At 42.6% G+C, this 27,352-nt stretch overlaps 1 protein-coding gene across 2 annotated transcripts in view; it reads right to left on the bottom strand.

The window, feature by feature from the left end:
• Positions 1-27,352, bottom strand: part of LOC137884780 (serine/threonine-protein kinase 32C) — a 69,167-nt gene that overhangs the window by 22,981 nt on the left and 18,834 nt on the right. For both annotated transcript variants that reach the window (XR_011104770.1, XM_068726794.1), the window contains exons 2-3: positions 24,813-24,868; positions 6,196-6,347 (exon numbers count right to left, since the gene is read on the bottom strand). Coding sequence is in view for 1 of the 2 variants with exons in the window: in XM_068726794.1 (XP_068582895.1) it covers positions 6,196-6,347; positions 24,813-24,868 (208 nt within the window). In the remaining variant the exon portion in view is untranslated. The remainder of the gene's footprint in view (positions 1-6,195; positions 6,348-24,812; positions 24,869-27,352) is intronic.

The raw sequence follows: 27,352 nt of genomic DNA, 5'->3' as shown, positions 1-27,352 counted from the left end.
GTGCGTACCGGAGGTCATGGAGGACATCTTGAACTAGCTAAAGTTGGCTAGTACAAAATAGCATGCATCAGTCTATCTGCTTGCTCTTTAGTTTTGCTCTAACACACCATGCAAGCTGCAGCCTTGAGTAGAGCTAAGTCCAATATTCACACTCCTTTCAGTTCTGTTTGCTTCCACCAGCTCCTGAGGGAAATATTTTATTCTTAAGCTGCTAAATGCTTCATTATGTTTACCGGCTAGTCGTTTCTCTGTCTGCTGTTTGATGCTGGGAAAGGTAGCGTACAGTGGGTTCATCAGCACTTTTTTGTTGAAACAGGAAAGACGATCACTATGAGCAAAACGTTTCACATTACACAGTCATTTCATCTTTTGTAAATATATAAATATTGACCAGTATATATCTTCTATATCTATGGAATAGAGCTGCACACACAAATGGGTTATGGGTTAAAATAATGTTTTACCACTAATCTCATTTTAAGTGCTCTCTACTGCTACTCATTCTGAAATATTAGCACAATTGCCAGTCAAACCCTTGAGCGCGAGTGAATGCCTGGCAGTTATCTGACGCCTGGGGGGAGCTGTTACTGTCCAAAACCGGGAGGAGGCCATGTGGAAAAGCCAGGACAGGACTAGGATGCGACAGTCACAGCAACTAAGAGAGGAAGGTTGCCGGCTGGAAGGAGTACAAGGAACAGGCTGAAATAATCAGGCCATAATGACAAATGAGCGCAGGGAGGCAGGGAGGAGAGAGGGAAAGCGTAAGAGGAGAATAGTTTTGACAGAAAAAGGGACAGGGAAACAAGAGCTTGTGATTCTGTTGGCTCCGGTTGGTCTGCAAAGTTTCAATGGCCTACATAAAGTTGATGATAGAGATGGGCTGGCTGCACGGCTCAATCACAAGACACTCGCGTGCTCCTCTGAGGATTCCGGCAACAATGGTGTGAGTGAATGCTGACTCTCCTCTCAGCGGCCGTAAAGCACCTCCACTGGCCTGCTTTCACAAGGTGCACTTTCAAAGCCACGTCCTACAAAAAAAGTTCTTCTTTAAAAAGTAGCAGTTTTGGTTAAAGTCTTTCAAGGCTGCAAATCCAGGGTAACATAATCTGGGGATCTGCTATATTAGAGAAACGGACTCCTGTGCTTTTTGGAAATGATCCCATTTTTTATGAGGATGATTTAAGGCTAAGCCCCCTCACAGGGCTTGTTATAACTGCTGACAGGCCGCATAGAGGCTAATTTGCTCCACAGTCTCCGAAGGCCTTGTTCCATGCAGGCCAGAAATCAATATTCCTAATGGAGGCTGAACAGGACATGGCACATCCATCCTCATCACTCCTCTTGCCCGCTGTCCGACTATCTGATGAAGGGATGGACAGTAAGAAGAAAGCCATATACCACTCCTTACTCACCACTGTTTTGGCTTTGAAACCTTTAAAATTCTTGAAGGCGATCCCGAGAGAATGTGTTTAAAGCTCCGACTGTTTGACAACAGCCGCTGCAACAACCCCAGCTACCCGCGTCGCTCTGCGCCTCGTTTGTTTCCGACATCACTGTGGCAGCGTCCATTTGGTCATGATTCACTGCTGCTTTGCAGGGCCCTCTGGGAGAACGGGCGATGCTGTTTGAGAGTGATCTGTTGTGATGTAACGCCTAAGGCGAAACCTTGCTTTTATAATGATGTACTATACTCCATAGACCAGGGGATCACCGTCTTTGCTACGCCATTTGAATGCTGGTTATTCCCCGCTTCTGGGTGGGGGGACATAACCCCTTGCATTTCGAGGGTTTCAAACACATGCACACGTGTCACAAATTCTTACAAGAACTTATGTGGATTCGGTGTGTGCAGCAGATTCTTCCTCCTTCCGAGGTAATCCACTCAGTGTACCCTCGACTCCTACACATCATATCTATGCAGCGAGGGAATGGTCGCAGCAATTATTGTGGGCTGCAAACTTGACATCTGCCCAGCTTAAGGCTGCCTTTACCCGGCTGATGGGATTTCAGTGTGGGCTTTCACAAGGTTGCCTCCTAACGAATTTTCTCTGAAGCTACGGACGGAGCTGTTCAAAAGCACGGCGGAATTCAGGCCGTCTCAATGAAAGCAAAAAACCTTGCTTCGAGACAGCAAGTGTCTTTGTGTGTAGGTAAGAGCTGGAGGAAAACCTTACAAATCCTCTTAGTCTCCACATCTCTCTTTTTTTTTTTGACAAAACAAATCAATGCCAAATACTTCCTTAGCGCTGTCTTGTGCACTCCCCTCCCCTCTCTCACTCTGTGTGTGATAGCAGGAATCATTACTTCCTCTGACAGCTGTTTGGTGTGTTTTCCCTCATTCTCTTTGACTCTGGCTGAGTGTCTCTTTGGCTCCCTCCTGGCACTCTATCAATAAAAAAATACTCCTATGAAGCTTTATCAAAGCTGGCGTTTCTCGTGACTGCATTTCTTTTTTTGTTGTTGTTGTTTGCTTTTGAGAGTAGACAGTTCCCAAAAACCCCAGCTGGTCGATTGCACACCCATTAATAATACGCTGAGGTGCCAAATTGCAGAGCGCCACAAATCGTAATGATCTGTTTGACAAGCCTATGGATACTGGCAACTCTCCGATCTGCAGGGAATTGGTTAAACAACATACCCACGCGCTGAACCAATTAGGTGCCTCATTGTTATACAGTAAGGGGAGCCGATGGGAAGATGAAGCGGTGCTCTCATCAGTCCTATCTCATTGCCTGCCCGGCTGAGACGTCGTCTCAAGCAGCAGCTAAATGAAGCAGACAGCTTATGCGATGTATATAGGTGCAACGTGTAACAATGCTGTCTTATACAGACGCTCATGTAGTGTCGGTGTAGACTTACCGTACACTCTAGCTATAAATTGATTTTTCTTTATGTCTCACTGTGTTCCCTTCTCTTCTAGCACAACTTTCCTTCAATTATACATTTTTGTGCAGCGAGAAAGCTCAACGCGGGAAGGCTTTAGTGCCAGAAGATGATCCTCCGAGCAGTCCTGTATGAATCCCTTCACTCGATTAGGATGGAACCAATCCAAACTGTATTTTCGGTTCCCCTGGTTTGCACAATGAGGGGAGACCAAAAATGGTATTCCAGACACACATTGTCAGTCTCTCTGGTGGCTTTGTGTGGGACCAGTCTGGCGATACAATCGCTAACATCAACGTCAACACAGCTGCTCAAGTTTCTGGGTCTGTGGGCCCGGCGACGGCAGATTCATAAAAGTAACAGCTGTTTTTACGACGCCGTCCCTCTCTTGTCACACAATCTGACGGTGGTGACGTTTCGTTCGGATTTGACAGCTTCCCAATGCTTTTCAAAAGGGCCAGCCAAATACAAGCAGGCGAGCTCTGAGCACCATGGGGGAGGGGGAACACTGCAGTTAAGAAAAGCCGTCGAAAGGCTATTTCATCCCAATGACAAATACTAGACATCCGAGTATAAGAGGATCCAAGCACCGTGATTCACGAACGAAGGCTTGCCGAATCGGGAAGCCAAGAGCATTGTGTAATAAGACGACAAAGCTCTTGTAGTTTTAAGGTTGTGGTTTAACACACATTTGTTTTCATACTTGGGCAGGTTTAAATGGACACCTGCAGAAAAATTCTCTTCATGTACCTCTAGAGGCGGGGTCGGCAACCCGCGGCTCCGGAGCCGCATGCGGCTCTTCAGCCCCTCTGTTGCGGCTCCCTGAGTCTACATCCACACTAATAAAAAAAAAAGTTTTAACAAACAAAAACGATCTACGTCCACGCGGCGTTTCAGCATCGTTTTCGGGACGATCTCCGGCCAGACTACAACGCCTGAAAACGAATATCACGTGACTATTCACGTACACTTACGGCCCACACGTACGCACGTACCAATCAAGTAGTGAACGTGGGTGTCTACGTCTACTGTGTCACTGAAAATAAAAAATGTTTTAATATTTTGTCAACTAAAATGTGCGTCACATCCCATTACGTCGCTGTCAAGCGCCTTTCCCTGCAGGTGGCCAGTCATGATTTGTAGACCCCCATCCTCAGTAAACTATCAATGGATAAATCAAAGAAAAGAAAGGTCATCAAGGAAAATAGATTGTTTAATTCTGCGTGGACGTATTCATTTGCTTTCACTGCAAATGATGCCGGCTTACCTGTATGCTTGATATGTGCAAAAAATGTAATGTAGAAAGACACTTCCAGAATAAACACACCGCATTTGCTGAAAAGTATCACGCTGGAGATGAGCGAAAAAGAGCGATTTCTCAACTGCTGCAGCAAACTCTCCTCTTCATAAGTTTGATATTGTTATAACAGGTAAAATAGCAATAAAATGTCAGTAATTGTCTTTTTTGTCTATTTTCATAAATACAACTAACTATAATTTGTGTATATATAATATAACTATATTTAAAACTTCATAAGCTGCAAATAGCTTCAAATAGCTTTTGCGGCTCCAGACAAAATTTATTTAGTGGAAAATAGGGAAAAATGTCTCTTTGGATAGTAAAGGTTGCTGACCCCTGCTCTAGTGGTATTAAGCCTTGCAGATAGCTTTGGTTTCATTTGTTTGAGATTGTTGAGATTTCTGTCACCATCCGATACAATGGAAGTGAATGGAATTTTGTTTGTGGCGATCAAAGCATTGATATAATTTATTTAAAAAAATCAACAGCAATGTCTCTATCCAGAAACAATGTCCTTGTCACTGTATTGTTAATATTAGGCCTGAAATTTGTAACAACCTGCCTATAAGTGGAAAAGGAGCTTATTCGCCAACTCTGGAACATTTATATTGAGGTGGAAACAGAAATATTGATTAATGTGCAGTGGCAGAAAAATACATATTCAAGAGTCCTCACGACTCAAAGGATTTGTCACTACAAACCATCGACAGTTTGTACGGTGGATTATCGAGAGCAACTAAGACCAATTCCAATGCTGTGAGCACCAGCAAAATCCAATCCCCCTCTGTTGTATTGGAGCGGAGGCAGAAATCTCCAATCGTTAATAACACAAAAACTCTTTGCATGTATGAATATCACGAGAGCTACAGATCAATCAGATGTTTTTTTTGTGTAATCAGTGTGAACTGAACCTTTCATGTTTATGACATTATCCATCCTCATTGTTGTACTTATGGCTGTAAATGAGAATGTGGATTATCAAGCACAACAGAGACGGTTTGCCGAGTATGTGAGCGTCACAACTCGTCTTTTCTATTTGTGAGTTGTGAAACTTCTCGTTCCCACGTACAGTTCCGCATCTTTGTCACTAATGGGAATTGTAAATAGTGCTGGATGGTGCAGAGTATGAGAGAGGGTGAGAGAGAAAGAGCAGAGCAACACATGGGAAACTAGAACACAGAAGGCTTTGGCAGCCATAGACTCCTGCAGGGAATTATACTATAAAAAAAAAAAAAAATACACAGGCCTACTAGTGTACGCTCATTAAAATGCCCTCAGTCTGTTCTAGTAGAAAGACTTCTCCAGCAGGCAACAATATCTTGCAGATAAAACTTAAACCTTACAACGACTTGATGGGGGGGAAAAGAGCTCAACTTTGTCCCGATTCATTTGTCGTCCTCTGCGCAGAACCAATCCATCACGGAACATGCGAAAAACAAAAAATATTCCTCCAGCAATTGCTCAGAGAAGACAGCACGTGCAATATCATTCTACCAATTACAGTAGGAGTAAAGTGCTTTGTGTAATATGCCGTGAATGCCGTGCCAGGTCCCCAATTACATTTAGAAATGTGTCCCGCTTGGAGATGAACGTTGAATAATGAAAGCAGCCTCCATTCACCCACATATCAGACTCCAGGGAAGAGTAAGGTCATTTCAAACCACAGTAATTATCAAATGTGTGTGCTTCACGGGCCCAGAGTCAAAATTAATATCCAGAAATATATCTCCGCTGTGTAAATTGTTTCTTAAAGTTAACAGCTGTTGGTTTCTGGAGGAAAATTTGCCTCAAGCCTTAATGAATCGGATAATTTTAGTTTTTCCGCAAGGTGCATGCAACACTAGGAGCAGAATATCCACAAAGAGTGCATCGATTTTAGGGCTGCGGTGGATTTTAGAGCGAACACGCATTTGTATATGCAATAAATATACAAAATGCACAGACAGACACAGCAGGCGACCGACACAGGCAGCGCAGACCACATAGAAAGTGTAAAAACAGAGAATAGTCACCAGAGATTTACTAAAAAAACATGTTCAATTTCCTGTAGGATCTCAAGCTCTCTAAAGACGTTTCGGACCTCATCTCTCTCGATGCACTGCTGTTTGTTCATGTACTTCATGGCGTACATCTTCTCAGTGTCCCTCTTTTGCACAATGCATACCTGCAGAGAAGGACAGAGGGGAGAAAAAGAGGAGAAAGAGAGACAAATAAGCATATTAGTACAAGGTAAACATTTATTTATACAGTTTGCGTGCCAAATCTTCATCTGAATTTACAAAAACAACAACAGAGTGCTAATTGCAGCATTGTATTGGCAGGGAAAGAGAATTACATCACTGCTAAAAGGTGCCGGTGCCAAGTTTCGGCTCAACAAATGCAGCAACGCTGCTATACAAATTAATGTTTTCAAAATGGCCCACGACATCTTTCAGCTGTCGATTAATGCGATGGTTGAGCTACATGCCCTGTACCCATGCAGGGAAACCGCTGACACGCTGAGCAACTCCGGTGAACTTCATTCAGAAGTTTGTGGCAGAAAGCAACTTCCAAGCAAAATCGCCTCGTTATTTATTCATCACAAGTTCTGTGGCTTTGTCAGGAAGTGGCAGTGAAAGGTCAGTAGCGGGACGGGACTCTGGAGGGGTCAGAGTCATTACAGTAACATTACTGTGGCAACCGCGGCCATTAAGCGGATCATGTGTCGGCTGAAAATAAAAACGTGCCCTTCAGCTGAATAAGGAAATAAATCTTCGCTCATTTCGTTTTTTGTGTTACCTTAAGACCAAGACCAGATACTTTTAATAAAAATTTCCGTTGTACTCGTTGCCAACCAATGAAGGTTGGATTAGTTAGGTTTAGGCCTGAGGAGTTAGATTGGGGTTAGGGTTAGTCTAGGTAAGAATATCAGGGTAAGCCAATCGGAGGCAGAGTAGAGCGGGTCATGCCTTCCCCCATCCTATGAAAAAAGTAACGCTCCTGTTTTTGCAGCTTGCCGATTGAACATGTCGTGTGTCCAAATTATACCGACTTCAAGACTGCGCTTCCATGGAGTCCCAGCAATACATCCCCCGAGGGTGAAGTAGATCGAATGAACGGTTCTGGAGATATGCAAAGTAAACACACACACACACACCTACATGCATACAGACAGAGGTTCCTTGCTCTACAGTTAGATGGATGAAAAGATGAAATGAAGGATAGGGCAGGTTTGGATTGATACAAAACTGCTAAATATACATGGAGAGGGTTATTGGCTCTAAAAGGTGATTGCTTTATGGCCAGTTTGTAGAGGAGGGAATGAACGCAGCAACCAATAACTCTCTCAGCATTTGATATTTGTATCAAAATGGGACTTGAAAAAAATCTGAATCTATCCTTTAATGTGGCTTCTCAGCACTCTCCCAAGGGTGGTTGGATCTAATTTGCATGACTGTGGAGCAGGGATACCACCAACGCTCTGTACTGTCAGTAAAAAACGCCTAAGTGGGCCGGAGGGAAAACACATTTACAGTGGCTTCAAATACAAAATGATTAACAAGACACACAAAAGATATTGTTGGGTGTTTATTTCTTTATCCCGATTTCTTCAATAGCATGTCAATGAGAACCCTGGTTTTCCCTCAATCGAGGAAAGGGATTAAGAGAAATCTGGTTAACTCAAGTTAAGATTTCTAATGGAGACAGAAAAAAAGACTTGAGTATCAAAGTATCACTGAGGCAGCAGGAAACGACATCACTCATCGTTGTAACTCACTTAAAATACGCCAGGGTTGGTTTAAAAGCTCTGGGAAGGGGGGCTTCTTCGGCGTGTAAATGTAATTGTGAAACCCTCGCAAAAGACAGGAAGTTCACATCATTATTCACTGTTAAAGTACTTAAGGAATAAATCCTAAGCAGCTGTTTTGGCCCTAAAAACAAAAGTGTTCCCCAGTGCCCCGAGTGTAGCACTTGACCATCCTGTGAAGCACTAAAAGTTGAACAGCCCCCCGCTATTCCAGTCATATAAACAGAAGGCATGAGCTAGATTGAATTGTCCACCAAGGCACAGGTCTCCTCATTACAGTCTGAGCCAGACAGATGGCTGTTTTTACACAGCACTGTGGCCCTGATGCACTGCAAAAAAACAACATCTCAGCTCGTCAATTTCTCATTTGTTTGGTCTTTAAGTCTTGAAAGAAATAGAGGAAAAAATGCAAATGGGAAGAGAAAATCTCCCTCCCTCCCTCCCTTCCACGTTTGTGAAGGTGTGTAGATGCATGGTTTGATACGTTTCATCTTACTATTAGTTACTGTGATGTTGTCTGCTATATACAAATTACCTCTGCATTACAAACAAATCCAAAAGACGATTGAAAACCAAAAAGATGCTTTGGTAACAGATTTCCAATTGCACTGGTGGATTTTCTTCATTTAATTGAACGGGGACAAAGAAGATTTGAAGAATGTAAAAGTAGGTGTTAAAATTAACATTTTGTATGGGGTGATATCAGAAAATATATTACTGAGTAAAACTCCTATTTGATTGTGCCCTTTGGTTTCCCCTCAAGCACACGGCTCAAAATGAGTGTTTCCTCCATCTGGATCTCCTCCAGGAGCAGAGTCCCCCTTCTTCTGTCACATTCATTTGCTCATCAGAGCTGAAATCCATCAAACCTGCCTGTTCCTTCATAAACGGTCTGATTGAGAGGCGAACATGGGACCTTATCTCGGAAAAGAATCTGTACCATAGTCAACGGGGAAAAACGAATCATTTTTTTGATCCTGTTTTAATCTTGCCGTGAATTGCTTTTGTCAATTTAAATGATTATTTCGCATGTCAAGAAATTTTGCAGTTGGTCGCAAAACTGTTAAAGATTGCAAAAATATGTAAATAGAAAGGCAACACACCCAAAAGTCACGTGGGTGATGTCTCTCTCTGTAGCTACAATGTGTTTACGGGAAGTACTCCTGGAAGTACAAACTGGTCTTGCTTGTTTTTTACTTCCTGGCTGACAAAAAAATAAGTTTCTGGATAGAACACATCGGGTAAGATAACGTTACATTTGTGCATGGAACCTAGCTAAGTTCCCTTGCTACGTTGTGCAAGACGAGAGTTGTTGTTCATCAAGTGGTTTCACACTAAACTAAATGGTGCTACAACAACCTGGGACTCCCTCGACATGCAAAATTACCTTTTAAATTGACAAACATTAAACGTGTAATTCATGGCACAATGAAAATGGGATCAAAAAGATATTTGTCTCATGCTGTTGACGTACGTCCATATTTCACAGATTATCGTAATTTTCGACCAGTTAGACAAAAGCAGCAGATGTCGTACGCTAACAGTTAGCCGGACATGCTACTGTATCGGCTACTGCTCAAGTTACTTAGAGCAGGTTATTACTGTTTAATCCATTCCTTATACTTTTGTAAGTATCAATAAATCTGTATAGGTAATGTTATCAATATGATTGTCATCAGTCACTGCAGACTTTTAATGTCCAATGGTTTAAATGCCTATACAGATGACTTCCCATATCCCTATATAGAAAACATATATAAACATCCTTCAATTTAAAAAGGTGGAATATCAGCAGAAAATGTTGCACATTGCCAGTTAAAATTCTATAATTCTGCTACTGGATTTCAAGTGTCAACCATACCCCATACTTCCTTTTTAGCCCCCAGCATGATAACACGCAGCTCCCGGCCCTCCCTCTTTTTTCCATCTCCCTCATTGAGTTCAGCACAGACCCAGTTTCTCGTTGCTCTCAGCCAGGCCAGTCTGTACCATCTGCACTGTGCTAGGAGGTAGACCGAATAAACTCTTTTAAATCCTGCAAACAAGAATCCAAAAAGGTTATCTCACACATTTTCAGCCTTCTGCTGTTAAGGCAAATAAGCCTCTTTCCCATATGCACCTTAACCCATTTACGTTCAAGCAATTCTCTGCGTCTGCATCATCTGGGAACAAGGAACAGAGAGGGAGGCACCGACTGGCTCAGGACCTATTTTGGAAATCTTATTTATGGCTCGGTCGGGAGCAAAAGCAGCATCATTCTTTAATAGAGCATGCCAAAAGTCTCTTACATACAACCAAGAGAGCCAATCGCAAGAGACCTCCGCTACAAGTAACATCAAAATACCTTGTGCAAGTGAGAAGCAGCCATGTTGTGTGTGAAATAACCTGAGAGGAAATGTTCTATATGGAGGCCTGTGAGTGATGGATGAAAACCACAACATCATCTGGATAACTTGAAAATGCTGCAGCGCTCAGTGGAAGTCACATTTATTTTCTATTACTGGTGCAGAACACATTCCCTACGAGATATGATCTGAGTTGAGGGCACTACTGAGGAGAGTGTTTCTTTTTAAAAATGGTCCCTACTCGCAACTCCATTACTTCGCGACCGAATGGAATATGGGAAGCGACATGTTCACTGTGGTGGATTATCTATTTAAAGCCAGCCTCTAGCCACGGCGTACCGAGATGAATGGTGGGAAATAAATCTAAAATTTGATGGTCTCATTTAGAAAATGTGAATGATAATGTTAAGTACATGCATGTTCTCAGTTGGAGCAATTTTCATTAAGCCTCATCCTTCAGCTACATTCGTTCATAGCCTTTCAATTTTTTGACGTGGCTTCATTTAAATACAGGATGTGTCCTGTATGGTGGCTCTTGAGGCTGCTGCCCCCTTTGGCCCTTTTATGTGCACCTCTGATTCAATTAAAAAATGATTACAACTGTTATTGTTATTACTATTATTATCCTATTCTTATAATTACTGTTTCGAGAAAGCCAGCCAAGATCCCATTCAACAAGTCATCACTTCAACTAGGCGTTCAATTATTTTTGAAGATTAAGTTGCGGAGGGAATCTAAATCTTTCATCGGCCAATGCGTTCCGCCTTTTTTGCATGCAACAGGAGCGATCATTTACCTGCATGCAACCAAAGCCTGCTTAAAACGTGATTGGTCAATACAACTCGGACTACAAATGGAAACCAGATACCAAAACTCCTGTCCCTTTGCCCACAGATTCAGCATTCACATGCAGATATCTGTTTGTACACATCAGCATGTTACTTAATTGATTGTGTAACATTAGATATCTTAGCTCTGTAAAAGGACTAATGGTGGACTGCGGTTACCCAAGATGAATATAGCTTTACACATGAACTGGTGTTGCACATTTATTGCAGGAACTATAAAGAGAGTTGATAGAGGCAGAGAGAGAAATAATTCATTGCTATTGTTGTGAAAGACTACCACTACCCCTCAAAACTCTGTGCACGTCCCTGAGTTCAAGTTCACCTCAGTAACTTTGTTTACTATATATTGATAGACTTTAAGAATGAATTCCCGTTAATTTTGAATGGATACTTTTTTTTCCTGATCACACTGTGTTAACCATATTCTCTGTTGCAAAGTACAGAATATTGCATTACATCCAGCTAGATTTAGATTTTCGTTGTTAAAGACTTATGATTGTGGCAGCTGTGCAGAATGTAAAACCCAGAGGTTCGCAACCAATCAGATACCAGGCTGTCAGTCATCTCCCAGCAGCCCCATCTTATCTGGAATCCTCAGGAGCCAGTCAGCGAAGTGAAATGACGACTTTTGAAAAGGATTTATTCATATATTCATTGGGTATATTAACAATTCAATGCATTAGACCCGTTTAGCATGGAGCAGAAGAAAGTAACAATTTTGAGGAAGAATGTTTTGCAAGCTATTTGCATATGAATGGAGACATTTTCACCTGGACTGAAACCCCTGTGAGATGGAAGACTGTGGCTATCGCTGTGCCGTGCCGGCGAAGGGCCGAGGCACTGGCTGAGTGATGGCTTCTGAGACCAATTCTCTCCAAGCAGTATTGGACACTAAAGTGTTCCTAATTAATTCTGTAACATTATCTACAAAATGAACCAATCTACTGTTAAACTGCAGACGAGGTTTTCATTGTTAACTTCTAATACAGGAACACCTGCTATTTAGATTGCATTTTAATTCTTTTTTTGTCACAGGTAAAGGTAATTTTGTTTTTCCAAAGAGGCAGGGTTGGAAGCCAGGGGCGAGTCCGGGGACAGTGCCAAATTTCTCCACTGGCTGACTGAATGTGCACCTGGGGACAGAGCTGGCTGGAGAACTGGCATATTCACCAGACCAGGCTCTGAATTGTCTAGCCTCGAGGCAGCACCACTCATCCGATTTAAAGGAACCACCGGTGCTGTCCACAGGACAACTTGGCCTAAAATCCTAGTAAATAAAGTTTACTTCATAACATTATAAATGGATGACCAATTAAGCTTATGATCTTTAGTATTTATTAAAAGTGTGGCTCTCAACATGGCGTTGACTGAGCCGGCAGCTCGTAGCTAACAGTGCAAACAGTGCAAACGTGCTGACAGTTTACAGTGTTAATCTGAGGGGGAACCGGAGTTATCGGCTGTAACCGTTATATGAGAGCGGTGCAGAGCGGCGGCCATGAGCTAATCGCTAACATGCACTAAAAGCACGACAGTAAGCAAGACGGTGTACGTCAAAACACACTGTGTTCTCAGCCTGTGTTCTCTGTAACGAGGGAACATGTCACCCGGTGCAACAGGCTGGCTCACTGATGTGTTTGATAGCTTTTGGACAACAATGGCACAAAGGACTTTTCAGGCTTAAGACACACAGACAATATTTGTTAATGGAATACAGTCATTGCTGGTTTTGGCCTTTTCATGGGATTTGTTGAGAAAAATAAAGAATATCGCCGTACTCATCCTTTACTGTGCTGCCCTCACTTGTATTCACTTGTTTATCATTTTAATTCAAATGGGGCCTTGTTTGAGGAGGAGCACCGAAAGTATACCAGCTATATCTACATAGTAGAGTAGAACTCGCTGTTGCGGTCCGGGTGACAATGAATTCAGTGCCGGCATCCGCCAGACTGCTCCGGTCCCGTACAACAGGGAACTTGAATGGTGTTGCAGTTAATGAGCAAATACAATTGAAGGGGGGAATAAAATTATTGTGGGCTGTGTACGGTTTATACTCTGCTCCAGATCCCACATCTCTGAGTAGCGGGGAAGGACGACAGCGCCGGACCCTGAGCCGCTGTCACACCGTCGGCTGTAATCTCTGACCACCAGCTGCACAGAGCACCTGTTTATCTCTCCTGAAGAGAGCCCTTTAGAGGTGGTCTCTCACACACACACACACACACACACACACACACACACACACACACACACACACACACACACACACACACACACACACACACACACACAGAGAGTAAAGTAAACGTAAACTCTATTGATTGCTCTGTGGACGGTGTCAGAAGTGCGGAGTCTTTTGATGCGGCGGAATTCAAAGTCACGGACGACGCACGTCAAGTAATGCTACAGAGGATAGCACCTGTCCGCCTCATCCTCGATGCTCACTTTTAGTCTTGAAGCTCTGGCACGTGAAACTAACTTTGTTTTGGGTTTTTTTTGCGGCACAATCATTATTTAATCAGTGCTAAGAAAGGGGAGGCGGCACTAATAACGAGGAGCTCGGCGAGCTGTTTCCTGGAGTTAATCTTTGTAGGGTCAGCCGGGAGCGCCTGGCAACCAGAGAAACAACGTTTGAACAACACATTCTCGCACTCTAAATAAAGCCACCGCAGTTATTCACCCATATGTTCTAAAAATCTTTTGAGGGGCTCTAATGAGGCAATAGGAGCGGCAATTAGAGAATAACAACGGCAGGTCCAACGTGGCTTGTGATAAGAGCAGCTACTTGTACACTCAGGTTTGAAAGCAACAGTAATTCATTAATAAGTCAGCAATTCATATTCAACACATTATTATGTTAGGCACTGTAAACAGCCTACTGCGAGGTGGAAGTTTCATATCTTCAATACAGCATTCATAATTTACTAAATTTCATTTAGTAAATTATGGTCCCATTTTCTGTCAAATAGGTGATAAAGCAACTTTAGGGCGTGGCTGCCTAGTGATTGTTCATGCTTTTGTATAACAATTTTAACCCTTTCACAGTGTGTTTGCAGATCATAAGAGTTAATTGCAACCTTTTTAGTGGCCTAAAAACTTCTCATTCAACGTTGCGTCGTTTCTGGTTGCAAAAGGCCAAGACAGCGACGGCCAAAAACCAAGATGGCGATGGCCAAAAATACGGATCTTCAAAACTGTAGTCCATGAACGAATGGGTGACATTGCAGTGACTATACGTCCACTTCTTATATACAGTTCATGGGTAAAGCTTATTTGGGTAAAGATGCTGTAATAGATACTGTTGACATAAAAAGGAGCAATACAGGAGCTATATTCAGGCCGGTCTCATTCTCAGGGTGTCAAATACAGACGTTTAGTCACAGCCCCGTGTCCGATACCAGTGCACAAAGCATCCTTTAGCATTTGTATAAGATGCACAGGACTTCAAGTAACTCCAATGTAAACCCATCCTCGGCAATATTAGACACTCCTAGGTGACGCAGTATAAAGTACAACAAAACGGGGTGGACGGATGGGTCAAACAAACACAGGACATTCACCGAGGAGACTGCTGTTCATGTCCTGTGTGAAACCAAAAGTCACTCAGGTTACGTAACTGAAGTTTTGTAACAAACGTGGTTATCTTATTAACCCAAACCATGATCTCTTCCTAAACCTAACCAGGTGGTTTTGTTTCCTAAACCTAAGTGATGTCAAGGGGTCCTGAACAAGAGTCCGTATGTGTCAAGTTTAGAATGAGCACGAGATGCTATATTCATTTTCAAATGCATAAAAAAAACGATGATACAAAATATTAACATCTCAAACAGCAGCTGTTATAAAGCGTGAATCTTCCTAAATGTTCTGGAAAACATTCCACCGAGGCTCAATGTGACCCATCTGCTAGTGTTTGAAGACTAATTATATATTCCACTGAGATGCTCTGTCCGGCTCCAACTCCAGCCTCTTCACCCCGTTGCTGGATGGGTGGATGATGTTAATTTGGTAAGGTCACTGGATAATGATTCCACAGGGCATTGGAGAGTTCACAATAACAAAAAAAAAATCCACTCTACTAAAAAAAGAATCCTATTTAGTTTGGGTAAGAGAATTTTCTTCTGGAAGGGACCGGCACGACTAAAGCATACTGATTAAAAAAAAACTCAACTTCATTAAAATCCAGGAGGTGCTGTCTCCTTCAATTTCATTACAACTTAAGTAAGACTGAAGGCATCAATAGTCCGAATACAAAATAACTTCTGTGGTATAAAACAATGAACAGCTCCTTCAGTACTCTTTTATTAACCGAGGGATTCCACTGGAGTATTATTACGCTGCCAGAGTTATGAAAGAAGACGAGGTGTGGAAAATATTGCAGCAGACTGACAGGCCTGTAGGCAAGAGCCTCCAACTACGCTCAAAATAGGAAGCGAGGAAGTTCATTACGAGTCTTTAATAATGTGTTTCATCCATCATGGAGGAGATATTAAATCCTACCTACCACTACAATCTCACATGTATCTGTAACGGGTCAGAGTGCAGTGCTTGTTGAAACGACAAAGAACAGCAGGTAAACCTCATATATAGCACCAGCAGATGATCTGTGGTATCTAATAACAGAGCTGGGTGACATATAAACACAATATCATTCTACAACACTAGAGTTTATAAGGGTTTGGTTGTTGTATTGTTTTCCTATTTGTAAAGGCTAAATTAAAGACTGTTATCTGGCTTTTCTAGTTGCCGACTCGCACCGGTTCTGGTTATCATACTGGAATTATTCATGATTTCCTATCTCAAAGTTTTACTGTGTTTAAAAATCTTCTGAAATAACCACCACAAGTCACACCCTTTCCTTATCTATCCTTCAAAAAGGCTTTTACGCAACGTGCGATTAATTTGCAATATATTTTCTCCAACTGTTGCCGTCATAGGGGTCACAAATATTACGTGGCCACGTTTTTTTTTGCTTTTGCACGCCATCAACCAATCACGTTGTATGGAACTGACATAAAAAAACGAAAAACATACACTAAAACAACACAGAGTCTGAAGAAAGTGTTGCAACTGCATTAATTGATTTGTTGCAAAATATTTTACATTTATCGCAGGTAACGCAATTATCGCATGTATCATTTATTCAATGCTTGTAAAGGCCTTAAGAATTCATGGAAGCCATTTTCACTTCACAGTAGGAAAAGCACAGGTGCAAATGATAAAGTGAATGATGCCTGAATTCCATTGAGCTGCTTCAGTTTCGGGGTCCTGGTATCGCACGTGCTGGCTCGCTGTCACGCGGTCAGGGTTTCCTGAGACGGAACAGATCCATCATTAATGTTATTAGAAACACTTGCTTTTCGTAACGTCTGCTTTGATAAAGGCTGACTATCCAAACACCTACATTTTCCCTAACATGACCACCTGTGTTCAGTATTTACAGTCATCGGTCACAGTCAGACAATGATTGTCAGATCAAAAGGGTGACACAAGGTCTTGGGACAGACTCTCTTACCACCTTCCTGCGGTATCAGGTGATGTGTTGGTTGCTTATCTCTGTCCTTGTGTGCCCGGCCTCTGGGAAGGGTGGATCTCGACAAATACAAAAATAAAAGCCCAAACTCTCTTTCTGCCGCTCTAAATCTTTCATATGTTTGGAAATAGTGATCTAGGTCTGCGGCCCCGGAACTCTGCCTCAGCCTCCGGCTCTTCTCCATCCACCCCGACCTCCTTCTGCTTAATCCTAATGTTACTCCCTCCCTGAACAAATGCACACGCTAAGTGCTTATTAGCTGGACATGTCATTCGGCCACTAAAAAGATGAGAAAAAAAGACTCTCTCATGTCGCGCTTCAAAGCGGAGCATCGCTGTTAGATCCCAGGGATGGCAGCAAACTGTTTACCTTACCCCTGATCCTCTCCACTGCACTGCTATAGTTAGCTGTCCTATCAATTGTTGTCAGAAGGTATAAAGCTCCTGGGACAACACGGCTCGCAGAGAGGAGAAAAAAAAAGGGCGGGGTGTTACATTTAGTGGACTCAAGTCAGGAAGCTGCGGATTTTTCTGTTTTCTAGGTCAGGTAACTGCCAAGTCGGCCAGAAGCCTCTGACTGAGACACATGGGGAAACAGGAACAGATAGAAGTCCACTGCTTGAGGGGAGGAAGGAGAGGGGGAGAGTGCCTCTCCTTTAGAGTTCAGCACAAAATATACTGTACATTAAGTGCTGACATCTATCAATCCCTCAGATTAACTTTCAGTTTGTGTGTGTGGCTCGCTTGGCGGCAGCGCGCAGCGATTGCAAAAACAGTTGTACAGGATAACCCGAAAACTCTTGCCGATGCTGCATTTGGGCGAGAGTGCTTTGAGAGAGGACGGCGAGGCGAACATGTTTTCAGGGTCTGATGAACATGTCATCTGGGGAGAAGAAGGAATAATTTGCTCTTTCATTTGCTTCTATTCCGCTGGATGTCTTCTGCTCCGCCAGCGGCTGCTGTCAGCCCCACAGGAAAATGAAAAGTGTTTACTGAGCTTGGCTGTCCCTTTTTTTTTTTTTGCACAACTCCAGGATGCACCATTACAGCAGGCATGAGCATTAACAAGCACAGTCATGGAATCATACTTCTCTGAGACCCGAGTGAAGTGATGCTTTGTAGTGCATCAGACAAAGTGTGAGAATCACCTTGTACGGATGAATGCAAATGTTGCATAACATGACATTGCACATCAGGACCTTGCAAAGACGCTCCTCTTAACAGCCTGAGAGTGCTTCAGCATTCAGAGCAGCCTCCATAGAAAACCACGGAACATTATACAGGGATTTCAACCAAATGGCTCCATGTTTAAACATTTCAAATACAAGAATGTATGTAAGGTAACATGAGGCCAGGTCAAGTGTTTCCATCATCTATTAGGTTTCCAATCAATTTCTTTATTTGGTTTATAAAATACTATAAAATATTTTTAAATCCCAATCGTCATTTCCCAGAGCACAAGGGGACTTCTTCAAATGTCCTGTTATGTCCTGTTATCTATTTCTCTACAGTTGCTAAAAAAATATTTTGCTTGAAAAATAGTTTCAATTCTTTCAGACTAAAATTTAAATAAAAAAAAAAAAAAAAAAAAAAATATATATATATATATATATATATATATATATATATATATATTTTAAAAGAATCAACTTTTTTATTGTCACACATGTATACAATGATATTCAGCCTCTGCTTTGAACCCATCCCAGTATTAGGAGCAGTGCCCGGGGAACAGGTTGGGGGTCGGGTGCCTTGCTCAAAGGCACCTTCGCAGCGCTCGGGAGGCCAACTGGCACCTCTCCAGATACCAGTCCAAACTCCGTTTCTACTCTACTGTGATTGACTGAATGTAACCGACTGAATTTATCTTGACATTGACAAAAGAAAAGTATTCAGTGACATTGTGTCGTGGCTGAGAGCCAACATGATTATTAAGGTAGCTCACCTGGTAGAGTGGGCGCCCATGAACTAAGGGCTGAGTTCCTTACCAGAGCTTTCTCTCTCTCTGCCTTTCCTGTCTTCAAACAATCAAATCAATCATCAAATAAAATAACAAAAAAAAGAGTGAATTATTGGCACCAGGGCCGATCCTGTGTATCCAATCGGTGCATCCCTTACAAATATCCCATAAAAGACTTTCAGTTCGAACTATTGTTTGCAGAGAATAAATCAGAATTAGAATTATTGTGTAGCAGTTTAAAAAAAAATTAAAAAAAACCACATACACAAAAAAGACTTTGAAGTCGCTCTTGTATGAAGGTGTGAAAGTATAAGGACTACATGCTGATTACATGCATTCCACGAATGTTAAGGAGACTCATGATGTACAAAAAGAGCCTGAAGACTTTTCTCAAGTGTATTCTCTTTAGCTTTACTGGATGTGTTAGAGGCGTGACTGCATGTTTCATTAAAGGTTATACATCTCATACATATTCATCACCATGATAGAGATACATTTTATTTTCATATCCCCATGATGAGCATACCGTTTGATAACAGATACCGTCTGATATAGCAAGCCCTCCTTCAAAATTAAAGCAGAGCAGAAATCAGTAAGGGATATAACTGACCATTAAAATGATTGACACCCTGCCTGTTACCCTGATCTCTGTCTTGTTAACTAACACGATGTTTCGGTTCAGGTGTCTGACAGCTCGCTCCGTTTGCTGCTTGGAGGTTTCATTCCCTGAGCTCTCTGTTAAAGGGAACGTCACTCACTTCACCGTCAGTGTGCCTGAGGGACCGACCACAACCCTCACACATATATATTTGCTCCGCCGAAATGTATGAGCACTTTAGCTCTCACAGTTTATTGACTGAATCACTAAGCCCTGCATCCATTAGTTACAAGCGTTCTGCTCCGAGGTGTACAGTAACTGTGGAGGATTTTCACAAAAGCTAGACACGAACAGCTTCTCATTTCTAGTTGGTGACCGTCAATTTTTGCCTTTTAAAATGAACGTCAAAATTGTCGTAGCTTGCTAGGTAATTAAGCATTAGGTTCATGAGCTGGTTGACTTTTTAATGTTTCATGCTGACTCGTATCAAAATGCGAACCTTGTAGAAGGATCTTACATACGTAGTTGATGGATATTATTCTTGATAAAAGTTGAAAAAAATGTTCTTACCGATATCCATTTTATATCGCTGTGAAAACATCTCCTTCAAAACAACGGGGTTTATTCAAGTATCTCGTCAAAAATACAATTTTACAAGATTACATTTATCATAACGTTATGATTTACCTTTCGCCCAACACCTATTTTTTACCATGAAAATGCACGAGAGAGTTCCTAAGCTATGGTTGTACAATCGCTTTTTAGGAAAGGCTGCTAACGGACACCGGCACTTTCTATTGGACAGTTATGCTGATAAATGTTGGCGAAATTTATAGTACTGTATCTTCAACGGTTATAATTCACATATCTTCTCACCTATCCAGATGTCCAGGATAGGGCGGTTCTATTGATGATGAAAGAACATTGACTTTGCAGGTTGATGGAATTCTTATCTTAAGCGAGAGTCATTTTTCATCATAGCTCTATATCAGATTTTCATTAGACAATGTAACCATATCCTAAGAAATAACACTGGATCCTGTCACACTTTTGCAATTCATTCTCTGTGGAGCCGAGTAGATATCAAAAATGTGGAGGAGGAGCAAAACTCTTTGTCCTGTTTCTGGCTAACAAAGGCAGGAAAGTTAAATAATGACACAGTACTTCCATTCTGTGGTATTCTCTGGGGAAGAACGATTGGAATGATAATGAATACAAGCAAGAATTTAACCCTATTAAGCAACGAAAAAAAAGCAACAAGCATTTTTACATTTCAAGCAGCTTTCGGGCCCTCGAACTATTTCATCCATATGGCCCTTGCGTCTTCTTCTTCTTTGCGTTGTGAAGCCTATAGAGGAGTACTGTAATGGAAGAGCACACGTTTCTGGGCTAACAGGTCACAGAGGGCTACACTGTGGCTGGGCTGCACTCTGCAAAACCAACTCTCATATGAGCTCTTCACACCTGCAGCTCGGAAGTAAAGAGGAGGGATGTCTTTATTGGCAGGAGGATTCTCAGGAGTGTGCTGCCCTGCAGGGCTAACAGAGAGAGAAGAAAAAAAAGGCAACAAAGCTTTCATCATATCCTGACCTTTAACACAGACGGCAGTATCTTTCCCCAGATATGATGAGGGTGTCACAACCTCCCTCGCCGTCCCTTCCCTCTCGTTGTATCATCTCCTTCTCTCTTCCACTCCCACTTATTTTCCAGCATCTGTCTTTCGACTTCCATCACACTCCTAATGAGGGTTCATCCCACTGAAGTGCGTGCGTGCTACAGGCTACGAAGGTGTCGAAACCCACCAGCTGAGCTCCAGCACTACCTTTGACCTAACCTGTCTCTCTCCATCCCGCCTCCTCTCCTTTCTCTCTGCTTGGATGTTTACCTGTCCATCGGACTGTTGACGACGAGGAGCTGTCATAAAACTGCTGTCATGTCCTCCCTCGAGTGTCAACTCCTTGCCTTAATGAGCCCCGTGGTGGAAGCGACAAGATGGGCGCGACAGAGGGGGGACAGAAGTGCGATGCTCCTGGTGAAAAGTTAGCGGAGATGCGATATATATCTATATCTATATCTATAGTGAGAAAGGGCAACGGGGGAGCGGGCAATTATCTCCGACGCCGAATACGACCATCCGGCCCTCCGGCATGGCACGTTACAAATGATCTATATTCTTAAAGCGTAAAGCTTTAAACAATATTAATGCCATCTTTAATTCTCAATAATATTATATTGCTTTTGCCGAAACAGGTGTCGAGGCCATAAAGCACCCTCAAATTGGATTGCGAGAGGAGCGGTGGGGGATCGAGAGAGAAACTAGGCCCGATATATTAAAAGGGAGAGGTAGAGGGTGAGAGAGAGAGGTATCTGTGCTGATATAGAAGGAACGGGGGAAATGGAGTGAGATTCTTGGCAAAACAGGACAAGTAATGATTAGTGCAGCTTTCCCTTTTTATGGGCAGATTTTTGATTTATAAGACATGAGTGGTTTTCAAGACATGTGCGGACCTTGACATGAGCCGCCTCAGACCCATCAGTTTCCAGACAGGTTTGTTTTCATGACAGCCAAAAACAAGATGCACTTGTATTTTGGAATGATGGGATGGAATGATCAGTACAACTTGTTGAAATGCGCCTACAGACTGTGTGATAACAAAAAAAAGTTAAAGTTACACATTGTCTTGAAGGTTAGCCTCCGGTTCCTTGACTACTTCAATCAGGCCAGCTGTCAATCACAGCTATCAATCACGTAAGCATCAAATGACTAATTAAAACCAAACTAATCAGAAAAATGCTTCAACTTACATCCATATACATCTTTTTCTATTCTGGCCCATGCCCCATCCGCTAACGTGGGGGCTTTATGACCTATACTGCAGCTAGCCTCCATATGTTTTGGGGAGCTGTCATGCCGTCCATCTTTACATACAGTCTGTGGTTGGTAACCTTTATCAGTCTGATTTTGAGGCGTGTCAAGTGGTGCAGATGCAACAGAAGCCCGGAGTGCAACCTGGAAATGTGACTCGATGACTCCGGGGCTGATCACACCAAGACGCATCCGCTTTATCAACACGTCGGCAAAGCAGCTCAGGCAAAACGTAGCGGTGCGACGGGACCGCGTGCAAAAAAAAACCTCATACGTTATTAACGGACAATGGACAATGCATACACTCACTCCTTTACATACTCAATAGCTCTCTTACATCCCAACAGCTATAGCCAACTAGCTAGCTAGCCCTACCACATCTATCGGAATTAAAACAGGAAGGCAGTGGTGAAGTAGTAAATCCCGCTTCTTCCATGACTTAATTGGCTGCCTGGGCCAAGTGTGACATTGAGGCGGGGTGGGACTCCGTGCCTGGCCCTGAAAGGTTTAGATTATTTTGACTTTTATGCCCATCTAAAAAGGGCGGTTTGAGGGCGACGTGTTTGTAGTTGAAGGAGTGAGGGCAAGAAAAGTGGTAGAGAAAGATTCATACCCTAATACTGTACGTATAGCAAAAAGGAGAGACAAAAACGAATCGAGAAATGCCGAGAATTTAAGTAAAACCAGAGTCTGCCTGCCAGGTTTGCAGATGGCTTTCGGAGGAGGTTTCCTCTCATAGCCTCTTCTTTCTCAGCTCCAGCCTACCTCACGAGTCCCCACTGTGCAAGAGCAACGCACATTCTCTAACACACACACACACACACACACACACACACACACACACACACACACACACACACACACACACCAAAGAGCCCATTTAGTTAGGGTAGAGCGCCTACCCAGGCTGTATTACACAGATCATGTTTCACAGCGCTACAGTGTGAGGTAAACACCTCTCTACGTTCTGTGCACCACTCTTTACATTTCTCTCACACACCACTGTTTTTATGTCGTGCTTTTGTATTTTATTATGGTTCAAACAGCATTTTAGACTAATATAGATCATTATAGCAACATTTCATTGAGTAAATAATAATGTAACATCAAGACGATGTGGTTTGTTTTGGGTGCAAAAAGTAGACATTTATGCAAAGCGTCAAAAATGAAGTGTTGTTATTCTAAATGATAGTTCTGTGTTGCTTCTGTGCCGACTGGAGGTCGAGTTTTACCCATCTTCTTTACTAAAGCCCCGCTAACGCACACCAACAAGGCCTCTGTGTGTTCAGTGGAGAGGTAAAGAGTCACGCTGTTAAGTGTTCAGGAACAGCAGGGAGCGCAGAGTGTTTTGTGGCCACAGTAGGCCAGAAAAACACAGACAGGATGACCTCCGACGAGGACAAACTTTATATGGACGTCTCTCTGAGCATCTGGCCGACTGCGCGAGTGCAGTTTGTCTGCATCAAAGTGTGTGTGCGAACATGACTGTGATGCAGATAAGTGGAAGTCAGCTCTCGGACAAGAACCGCGCCTCTCCCTGCATCTTTTCTTAGCCAGGAGAGCACCATATCTCAAGCTCTTTACGTTCACATTTCAAAACTAAAAACATAAATAAACATTTATTTCCATGTGGCGTTTATTCCAAACATAATGTCAATAATCTAATGTGTAAAAAAGAAAACTTCAGTCTCTGAGGCAAGGCCTACATGGGGCGTATTTCCCGGCTTGCTGCAGATTCCCCTTCAGTATCAAGAGGGAAGTGGCAGCCGCTTGAGGGAACGAAGCAATAAGTAAAACAATTTACATAAATTCACATGGTAATGTATTCAGCATCGGGCAATGACTTCCCATATAACGGAGGAACGTGTTTTTGGAGAAGAAGAAAAAAGATTTGTCTTTTGAGGAGAGCAAAGCAGAAAGAATTTGCAAAAAGGCGTGCGCAGACACCAGAGTAATGAACAAATATTAGCCGTGATGTTTGGGATTCAAAATGAAGATAAACTATTCCGATCTCTGGAGCCCGACTGCCCCCCCCCCCCCCCCCCCCCCCCCCACACACACACACACACACACACACACACACACACACACACACACACACACACACACAGCCCTGAATTCATTTCTGAAGTCTCATACAGGCATTCAATGGGAACACAAAAGGAATCCTTCATCTAAAAAATTGCCCTGAAACTTATTCCAAAATGTCTGTTGGTTTTTTTTAACAATGGCCACCAATGACGATATTGGCAACTGAGACAAGCTTGAAAAGGGCTGCTGTAATTTGGTTCCACAATATGCAGAACACACACACACACGCGCCAAGTTTTCCTCCCTGCTGCATTCAGCCCTACCGCAGAGCACGTTGACAAACGCGGCCACAGCATTGTGCCGCTCTGTAATTAAATGGAGGAGTGGGGTCAAAACTCCGAACGGGTCGGCTGGCATGAGATGAAAAGTAAATTGGCTCTCCTCTGAGTGACTTCACAGAAGGAATTACATAAGCCGCATTTATAACTATTATTAAAATAGAATCATTATTTATCTCTTAAGCGCCGTAATGTCATGAGAGCTGAAGTGTAATCTCTCCCGGCCTTCGCCGATTCTTCAGCGGAGATAATGACTGTGCAGGTCGACTAAAGGCGCACACACACACACACACACTGAGTAAAAAAAAAAAAAAATAGAGGTTACATTACCTTTCCGAAGCTCCCTTTCCCAATGGCCCGTAATATCTGGAAGTGATCAAAGTTCACTGTGAGGAAAAAGACAGGAAGGGAGTGAGAGAAGGAATCAGTCAGCGTGGGGTTCAGCTATGAAACAAGGAACAGGATATGTAGCAATCGTGAAGTATTAGCACAGTGACACAGTTGATACTGTTTCGGCCCTGCAGCCCTGCATTGGATTTGGACTAACCATGAGCTTTAGAGTGCTGACTTGAAGCATGAATTTGATGGTGTTCACATCGACATAACGTGAACAATGCAAAAATTGCAGTCTACACAGTTGTCGTCGTCGCCCCCCCCCCCCCGCGCTTTTATGGGATATAGAAAGTAATTGAGATAGTTAACTTAAAGTCATCGCAGTTAATTGTTAGTTGCAAATCCTTTTGCAGTCGATAACTGGCTGAAGTCTACGACACACACACACACACACACACACACACACACACACACACACACACACACACACACACACACACACACACACACACACACACACACACACACACACACACACACACCCAGACAATTCCCTGGTGGTGCTCTGTCAGGCCAGTGCTACAAGCATCTTCACTACTTGCTTGGATTTTTTTTGTTTTCAGCCTGGTCTTTGGCAACACATGCTAAGTTCGACGGAGGTCAGGAGACTGACTTGGTCTTTGGTTATCTTGTCTCTAGGTATTACTTTCCTTCTGCATGGTCCAAAATAACAAGACTAAGGCTGCTAGCTGCAGCAGTGATGACTTTAAAAATCATGCCGGCACAAAGTGAAGAAGAGGAAGAGGAGGAGGAGGAGGAGGAGGGAGTAAAGGGGCCAACTGATTCCAGCCAATCCAGAGGAGAACAAGGGCGAGAGGAAGCCGAGGACCTCCCAGCAGGCGATATTGCTCGTGCTGTTAAAGGAGCTAGCCAGTTAGCAGCAGCACAACCAATGCCGTACCACTCACATGACTAAACTCTTGTTTGTGGTGCTGTTGGCTTTAAATGAGTGTAAATCCTACATTGTTGAGATACAGGAGAATGTATTTCTAGCGAGTCTACAGCCACGCTCACTTGGGCTGGACTGACACAAATGCACAAAAAGATTAGCATGCTAACAATGATCACAATGACAATAACATGCTATTGTAATGGTAAAATGTTAACTAATAATACCAACATTTGCTAATTAGCACAAAACACAAAGTATACCTGTCATTAGGACACGATGATGGCGCTAGATGAAAAGGACAAGTATCACATACGTTACTACAATTCATCCTCAGGAGAACATGAATATCTGTACCAAATGTCATGGCAAACCATCTAATAGAGGAGGATGCATTTCGCTCAAAATCTAAAAATGTTAACCTCACTGTGGCGCTCGAGGTAAAGTCAGGGGATCATCACAGAGTAGGATTCATCCTCTCAGGACCTTGAATGTCCGTCCAAAATATTGCACGGCAATCCATCTAATAGTTTTTTAGCCTGGACCAAAGTGGTGCACCAACCAATTGGCAGAGCCATCTCTCGAACGCTGCACTGCTCAATCGATACGGAGTTGAACACTCGTCAAGCTGAAAATCTGCACTTCGACCCAATAGTCGCCGATTCATATCAAATCCAATTGGCTGGAGTACAGAATCAAAGCAGTGGAAAACATATTAGTGGTTTAAGAATATCTGATCATGCCTGCTGCACGGTTCTTTCCTCTCATAACTTTATGAGGGCTCTGTTGAACTAATGACATTAATGAAAATGTCTTATCATAACATCAGAACTTGAAACACATGACACATAAAACATTCAGAGCTGAAAATGATTTTAAAAAATGAGTTATAGCTACTGTATGTCACAAAAAAATAAAGCCAGGAACATGTATTATCAAGATAAACAGCTGCAAGCGTTAATTTATGTAACTGTCCAAGAAGAAATTTTAAAAAAGATGATCTCTAAACGAAAATCTTTAATTCGGATCTCCAGTTTATCCTGTATGAATACTGAGCGGAGGCAAAGACAGACAAGACTACTGAGCGGAGGCAAAGACAGACAAGACTTATTTCTGAAAAACAACCAGCTCAAGGCACCGCAATCAATCATCTTTGTTTTGTTATATCAATATGTGTAATGGCACTGTCAGTTGTTTTGGTTCATTGTGTTTTCAGTGCGTGTGCTCTGCTTACTGATGGAATCGTCCGATATGTGGAACAGAGTTTAAACTCAATGTTAAGAGGGAGGTTGGTTGGGTGGGACGGATCTTGTAAAGAGGAAAAAGAAAAAAACACGATAATGTAATGCAACAAATTATATATTTACATTTTCTGTTAATTTAACTAATTGTGGAGGGGTGGAAACTCTAAAGGCTCAGCATAAAATTTGTTAGGGTTATAAGCAGTTAGCAATTAGCAAGCTAGCTAGCTTTCTGAAATCTCTATGGTATTAGCCAGTACTAGCCAATCACAGCCCAGTGGGACTAGCCAGTAGTAGCCAATCACAGCCCGGTGGTACTAACCAGTACTAGCCAATCACAGCCCAGT

The sequence above is a fragment of the Cebidichthys violaceus genome, unplaced genomic scaffold (genome assembly GCF_023349555.1).
Source record: "Cebidichthys violaceus isolate CVI_PGR_0920_01 unplaced genomic scaffold, fCebVio1.0.p SCAF_10, whole genome shotgun sequence".
In the NCBI taxonomy this organism is placed as follows: Eukaryota; Metazoa; Chordata; class Actinopteri; order Perciformes; family Stichaeidae; genus Cebidichthys; species Cebidichthys violaceus.
This window is presented reverse-complemented; position numbering and strand designations above follow the sequence as displayed.